Source organism: Callorhinus ursinus, unplaced genomic scaffold (genome assembly GCF_003265705.2).
Source record: "Callorhinus ursinus isolate GAN/ISIS: 27379988/994484 unplaced genomic scaffold, GSC_fseal_2.0 scaffold4, whole genome shotgun sequence".
Lineage (NCBI taxonomy): Eukaryota > Metazoa > Chordata > Mammalia > Carnivora > Otariidae > Callorhinus > Callorhinus ursinus.
In genome coordinates, this window is record NW_027397066.1 from 89,733,335 (window position 1) to 89,740,951 (window position 7,617).

General features: G+C 43.1%; 1 protein-coding gene across 1 annotated transcript in view; it reads right to left on the reverse strand.

Annotated features, from left to right (window-relative positions):
- The window catches only part of COL25A1 (collagen type XXV alpha 1 chain), a 459,511-nt gene extending 454,881 nt beyond the window's left edge, over positions 1 to 4,630 (reverse strand). Inside the window, exons 1-2 of the mRNA XM_073892101.1 lie at positions 3,651 to 4,630; positions 2,497 to 2,566 (exon numbers count right to left, since the gene is read on the reverse strand). Coding sequence (XP_073748202.1) covers positions 2,497 to 2,566; positions 3,651 to 3,947 — 367 coding nt within the window. The 5' untranslated portion in view covers positions 3,948 to 4,630. The remainder of the gene's footprint in view (positions 1 to 2,496; positions 2,567 to 3,650) is intronic.
- Positions 4,631 to 7,617: the final 2,987 nt, after the last annotated feature.

Below are 7,617 nucleotides of genomic sequence, written 5' to 3' on the forward strand. Positions count from 1 at the left end.
CAAGGTTGTTGGGAAGAGTAAATGAAAGTCCTTCCCTTATACTTAGAAACCATTCAATAATAGTCTTTCCCATCCCTCTCCCACAAAAGTTCCTTCCTGTGTTAAAAAAAGGAAAAAAATCGATAAATTCTATGACTTCCTTGTAGCCCGCCTGGATAAACCTCACTGGGACTGAGTTCTATCAAAAGCAATTAAGTGAACACAAACAACACAGCATTAGTCCTTTGGTATCAGTCCCTGGCTCTGTGACGGAGACTGTCAACAAGAGTGTCAACTTCAAGGGGTGGGCATCTGTCCACAGGAACTGAGCTGAGGTCACAGACTTGTCTCACTCTGCCCTACAAACAGATGTCTGGGTGACAACTCTTAGTCACTGCAAACCAGGGTTAAAGCCAAACCAGGTGGGAAGCTCTGTATCTCCTTTCTAATCCGCTGGGCCAGGCATTCATTCCCTAAGACAATACCTCACTGACCATAATTCAAAATAACTAGTTTTCCCCCAGAGTACTATTTTCAACATAATGCCTTTATTTTGATGATGTCTACTTATTCCACAAGCAGAAAAAAAAGTATATCTATAATAGTGATTTGTCAGCAGGAAACCTGTTTGATTTTGCAGATTAGAATGTGCACCTTCAAATGTTTACCTTGCGAGTAACCTGGTGAAAACTGATGTAATGTGGAGCTCTAGTGGTGGCAAGAAAGTAAAGCAGCCATTAGTGAGAGCCAACAAAAAGCCAAGGAAATCACCATTTATCATTTATTTATGTGTTATCATGGTAAAATCATTTATTATTAAACTAATAATGTTAAGAAGAAAATGGTTCAAATTTATATTCCAACATAATATAAGGTAAGCTCTAACTATAATGGCTTTCCTCCAGATTACAAATTAGACCTCAACAACTAACTTACATCAAACATCATGAAGCAGATTTAACCACAAAAAACAACTCAGTGCTGTGGTTGTCACTTTTCTACTTTTTACCAAGTTCACTAAGAATCCTATTAATTAAACAGTAGGTACTTTTCAAATAGCTAACAAGAATACTGTATACAGAAAATTCTGGACTCTAAGTGGTATGATCAGTGAAGTCCTGTACCAACTGTCTTGGGAATTTAAATAATCCCTACAGGCTGATGAGGTTGTTGGAAGTTAATTCCTGCACTAGAAAAGTGCCTTCCTTGAATTTCTGACTTCTGAGGTCTTTCCCAACTTAAAACAACCAAAAATGAAACCTACAATGTCAAACATTAACTCTTTGTTTTCTTGTTATCTAATGTATATGTCTTCTCAATTCAAAGGGCTTTCTTAAAAAAAAAAAAATACAGCTCCATTATGGTCAACAATGTAGCAGAACATAAATAATGAAATTTTTATGATATACAACCAGAGTTGACATTTGAAACTTCTAAACATGGTGCCTGGTTTAGCTGTATCAAAATAAGTTATCATGAGAAAAAAGGAAAAAAAAACCACCTCAGAATATGAAAATATACAGGATCTAGTCTTTCCACATGTAAGTATCTTAGGCATCATGTTCCTGAACATTAAAGAAAACATAAGACTCACTTGTCTATAAGTGATGATGGAAGAAATGAAAATGCTCATAAATGCATTAGCAACATTTATCTGAAATAAAAATCTCAAGACTCATGGGAGAAAAAAAAAAGACTCATGGGAGATTTTCATGGCTTATATCAGTTGAATCCACTAGATGTTTTTCAATGGACACATTCAATGGTTCCTAAACTGTTAGATCTACAGTTGACTGACTACCAAGCCTCAGAGGTCTGTGAATGTAGATTTAATGATTACACAGGGGTTTTTATTCATTGATGTCTCTCTTTTCCATCCTTCTATAAATATGCTGTCATTAATACAGTTTCCTAATGCTATACAGAAAAATGAAAAGATATAACAGCCTTTTCTGAGAAGTCATCAAGGATGCAATAGTTTGAAATGAGAAGCTCAAGATAAAGAACTAATCTCCTCTCAGCCCCCATCATTAGCTATACGGTAGGAGAGAGAACATTTTTGATAGAAAAGAATAAAAGCAGGTGTGGAAGTTAAGGTAATTTACTAACATAACCATATGTCAAAGTGAACAAATGGAAATCTGTACTAATGCAATACTGGCCACCAGAGAATTCAGAATCTAACATGTTCTGCAGTCCTTTTCACCACATACATGAAAACTGAATAAAAATGAAGAATATTTTTCAGTCTGTGAATCTAAGAACTTTGTCTTTGTATGCCATCTTGCCTGTATTTTCCTTGGTGATTATCTCCTCTGCTTTCCCATAACAGGCCTTGGTATGCTGCTTAAAATAATATTTGGGGCTTTGTTTGCCATTCTTTTGACTGAGACATGCTGATTTTATTAACGTAAGTTGGGCCTGCATTCTTTCTTTAATATTATTACAGGTAGACTTGACAGATACAGGACTTTGCTCTGCTATGGAGGAAACCTTGTTAAATAAGTTCCATTTTACCTGCTGGGCAGTTGCACTCTGAAGGTGCTTCTCTCGCAATTCTTATTTTAGCCATATGTTCATAGGATTTCTGTAGGAAAAGAAGAGGATATTATCATCAGTAGCATGGTAGGGAAATGGGTTCTTCAGGAACTCTCTGGTCATATGCTTGATTTACCAGCATTTGAGAGCCTGCATAACTAACATTTATATATGTACTTGGACTTTAGTCAAAAGGTAACAGTACCCAAGCCCTAAAAAAAGAAATGACTACTGACACCGTATAAAGACTGCTGGACTTGTACAATATCTTCCTCCATTCTTCAACTACCACCACTCTCCTCTTTCTCCCTCAGCTCAAGCATATGCAGTCAATGCGAAAACCTGGCTTTAACACGTTGTAGTTTTAGGTAAGCTATGGGCTTTAAAACAGCCACTATCTTATACATGAAGGTCAACTGCTTATCACGTTGCGCCGCAACCACCGCCAAATTAGCCTCTCTGTTGGAAGGGCAAGTTCCAGAAAACCCCCTAACTCTAGTCTAATGCCCTCCCTGGTTGTGATAAATGTCACCTAGATTCCTTTCAACTCTCAACTGCAATGGCTCTGTGTTCATAAACACCTCTACCACTGCATCCTTTATAAAAAATTAAGCTGCAATTTTTTTCTTTTTAAACATTGAAAATGAAAACATTTAATGTAGGAAATGATCAATCTAAAAATCACGTATCAGATTATTTCACTTTAAAGAGTGATTACCATTTGTGTATTAATAACACCTATGGCCCTAACCTTCTTATAACATATGAAGGACATAACAGATGTTATATCTCTGGAATATTCTCCACAAGATTGGAAAAGATTCTTATGTCACTCTAGAAAACTATAAAGAGATAAAATGCCACCCTGATATTCTGGCCACCCTTCCCTCTTTCAGTCCCTCCTATATGTTCAGCATGCAAACATTAAGAGCGAGGGAAGATGATAGAGACAGGGTGATATTAAAGGATGTGCATATACAAATATATGCTACAGTGAGCATAGAAGGTGGCCTAGCGTATGCACACCCAGCCACACCAAGTATGCATACAGTAAGGATAGAGGCTGGTCCTGTACACAGAATCACGCCTGTGCAAGATATTATCCACGTGCAAAATACCCCAGCCTTTCACACCTGAGCCAGAAGTCGCTCCACTTTCTCTTGCACCATTGTTTTGAGCTGATCCAGGCCATCGGGAAGCAGATGGATGAAAGGGTCCCCTTTTGCGGATTCCAGAGCAGCGATCCTCGCCTGGAGGTCGTTGGTTTTCACCCCCAGGTACAGACAAGACATCACAGCCACCACTGACAGAAGGGCCGCCAGGGCGGTGCACGGGGGCACGGTCCAGACACAACGCTGCCCGGCGGGGCTCTGGTCCTCAGAGCCTGGTTCCCGACCCCCACCTTTCCCTGCATGCTTCTTCACCAGCATCGTGGAGGGATCAGCTGCCTCGGCTTCGCCTCCCACTCTACCACTTCCAAGAATTTTTAAAGGAAAGAAAAGGGACAATTCCTCCAAAGTTCAGCCTGGGTGGCTGCACAACTAGTTGGCGGAGATCGAGCCGGGGCTCGGAGATGGAGCTCCGCTTTCCTCAGCGCCGAGACCAGCAGACGTGGACCATCCTCTCTGCTTTCTTCTCTCCGCCCAGCTGGGAGTGAAAAGCACCCTCAGACCCGAGGACTGACGGCCAAAAGGTAAAAACCGGAATGAAACCCTCCCGGCTGGCCCTCCTGGCCCCTCAGAGGACGGACACCTCGGAAGGGGTCCTCGAGAGCGGCCGCCCAGGGTCCGAGGAACAGCGCGAGAGGAGCAGCGAGGGGCCGCCGCTCGCCCTCGCCACCGAGCACCCGACCTGTTGCGTCTCTGTTAGTTTGCCTTATTTCTACCTATTCAGTGTTTTTCCGCACGCCGACCTGTTTGCCACCTAGATTCAGTTCCAGGCAGAAAGGCTGAGAGAGACCGCGAGAGCGCAGCGCAAAAGGGATGCTAAGGGGGAGAAGAGACAGAGGAAAACGAAATAACCCAAAGAGCAAATTCGAGTGGCCGGGATTAAGTCGCGGCTGCCCGAAGTATCTCCGCAGCCTCGCGGGTGCGAGCCTTAAATACCCTTCGGGATGCTCGTGTGTGAGTGTGTGTGAGTGCGCGCGCGCTCCGAGCGCGACGTCCCTCCCCCGACCCCCCTTCCGGCGCCCGGCCTCCAGCCCTGGGCTCCCACAGCATTGCGCCCCCCTTCCAAAGCCTCGGCAGAAGCCCGCCTCATTAGCATAACGTATTCACCTTCGCCCTGCCCGCGGGCTCCTCGGGAGACCCTCCAAGGGGGCGGAGAGCTCGGGAGGGAGCTGAGCGGGAGGTCTACATTAGCATAATACATGCAAATAGCGGAAACGGCCACCGTGATTGGAGGGGAGCCTGGCGACCCCTCCCCCTCCACGGAGTAACTTCAGCGTCCCCTAAGGCCACATCTCCCGCCTGGGCGAGGGGCTGAAGCGGGGTCTACTGTGGGGAAGGCGGTAACTGTGGCTTATCCTCACGCGGCCCAACGCCCCCTCTTTATCCCTGTTAAATATGGAGAAATGGCCTCCAGGAGGGAAGAAGTGAAGCAGAAATCTCTAGCTCTCCAGATCTTCACTCAAAAGCAGCAGCGGGAGCTATTGCGATCTCGCTCTGGTGCAACCTTTCCCCCTCCTTCCTCACATTCCCACATGCCCCGAGGCGAAGTGTCTGACTGACGCCCGAGGTAAATGTCCCCACTTCCCTTCTCTTCCCACCGCCGCGCTGCAGTCTCCGACTAGGGGAAGTTTTCTCTCCCCTCCCCCAGTTTCCTTCTGTCTTGATGGGGCTGAGTCTCCTCCCCGCTCGGTGTTCCTAGTCTGTACTAGGGTGCTAATGCGTTTTCCTGATTCCCCGTTTTGTGGGATTGAAAAAGGGAGCGTGGAGGTACACACATTTCTCAGGATTTAGGGAAGGACTGAAAATGAGGTCAGTTTTTCCTCTTACCTGACTCTCCGCCCTCTGGATCAAATTACAAGTTCTCTAATGGGATTTTTGAAAGTAGGTAATAAGTAGCATTTTACATCTAATTGATTTTGAAAAAAAAAAGCTCACCTTTTACTCCAAAAAGTCCCTTCTTATCTCCTCCTCACGGGAAATAACCATATATTTTTCTTATCCTTCTTAATAAGCTAATGTCAGGTCGATGCTCATTAATGTAAACGATCAAGGAAGTACTGCACTAAGCTCATCTTTCACAAACGTAAAGATACTGCTAGGTATGAAGCAGGGTAAAAATGTTTCATCATTTGTTGATGGAGAATACAGAAATGAAAAAGGAGTAGAGGATGAAACAGACACAACATCGGAGGAAAACAGTGAATTGTATTATAAAAGCAAAAGCAAAATTCCTTACAGTTGTATTACACAGTAGTCTCAAAGGGTGGTCCCAGACTGACAACATCATCAACTGAGAGCTTATGCAAAATTCAAATTCTGGGACCCCTCCCTACACCTACTAACTCAGAAACTACTACTACTAATGATTCAAAAACAGAGATGTGTGGGGCGCCTGGGTGGCTCAGATGGTTGGGCGTCTGCCTTCGGCTCAGGTCATGATATCGAGTCCCGCATCGGGCTCCCTGCTAGGTGGGGAACCTACTTCTGCCTCTGTCTCTCTGTCTCTCTCTCTCTCTCTGACTCTCATGAATAAATAAAATAAAAAAACAGAGATGTGTGTTGTAAGGAGTCCTCCTGGTGGTTTTGATGCAAACTTAAGCTTGAGAACCACTGGTGTAACACTTTACAAAATTATTTCAAATATGTTTTCTCATTTGAACCTCATAACCCTGTGATGCCGGTAAGGAATTATTGGCCCCATTTTATATATAAGGAAACAATTTTCAAGTCACATTTAATTGTGATTAAACATGTTTCCAAGTAATAGCACTCAAGGAATAGGTATAAATTTTTTTAATATGTCAACTCTTTCTGATTTTCCAATTACCTCTCTAACCATTCCTTGCTCTCTTTTGCAGATGTTTTCCTCTGCTTGTTCTCTAAATGTTGGTGCTCCTTAGGTCTTTATCTTATGCCATCTTCTAACTTTGTACACAATCTCCAGTGGTGCTCTCAATGACCATACATAAACTGATGAGTAATAAATCCATATTGTAAGCCCAAACCTCTCTCCCAAGCTCAGACCTATATAGCCAACTGCCTGTTTGCTAATTCTACTTGGATGTCTCATAAGCAATTCAATTTAACCTGCATCTTACCTCCAAACCCTTTTTTTTCCTTTGTTTCCCATCTCAGTAAATGGAGTTGCCATCTATACGGTGTCCCCAAGCCAAAATACCACCAATAACCCTTGACTTCTGCCTTGTCCTCCTCTCCTCATCTGCCTTAATCCCTTCAATATTTTCTATTGTCCTTAGGATGGAAACAATGTATCTTACAAATCACCACCTGGTGTCTCTCATCTCACCTTCCTCATTGCTCATCTTCCCCCTCACACTCTCCATGCCAGCTTCTCTAATGAAGGTGTGGAGACAGAGAATGAAGAACTTTCTTTGGGGTAAGGCACTGCTCTTTTGAAATTTCAGTGGAAAGGCCCCTTTGCGTGTTGACTGATGTTGACAGTAGGTCACACATTTAATTTGGATGATGCCGTGTTCTTCTATCATGCTTTATGGAAATTGGCCCTGAGAAGGTTAACAACTCTTTCAAGCTTTCGGAACTGTCAGACCTTAGTAGACAGAGTTGGAATTTTGTGGATTTGGGATCTTTAATCAGAGGATTCGTTTTGCTTTATTTCTTTGGTGGGCACAATACCCCAGAAATGTACCAGTCATTAGCACTAATATTTCAAAACCTAGTAGATTTTCTGCATCAAGCCCAGAGAAAGCATGGATCAAGAAAGTTCTGGGGATCTAAACCCAATTTGTTCTATAGATTCACCAGGGCACAGTTGTTGTTTTGGTTCCTATGTGGAAAAGGATTCAAAAAGTAAAAATAACACTAAAAATGATGCAGTCCAGCTAACTCTGATTTGCCTAAGACTCATATCAGTAGTAAGAAAAGGCAAGCAGCCGGTTGCAGAATAGTATGT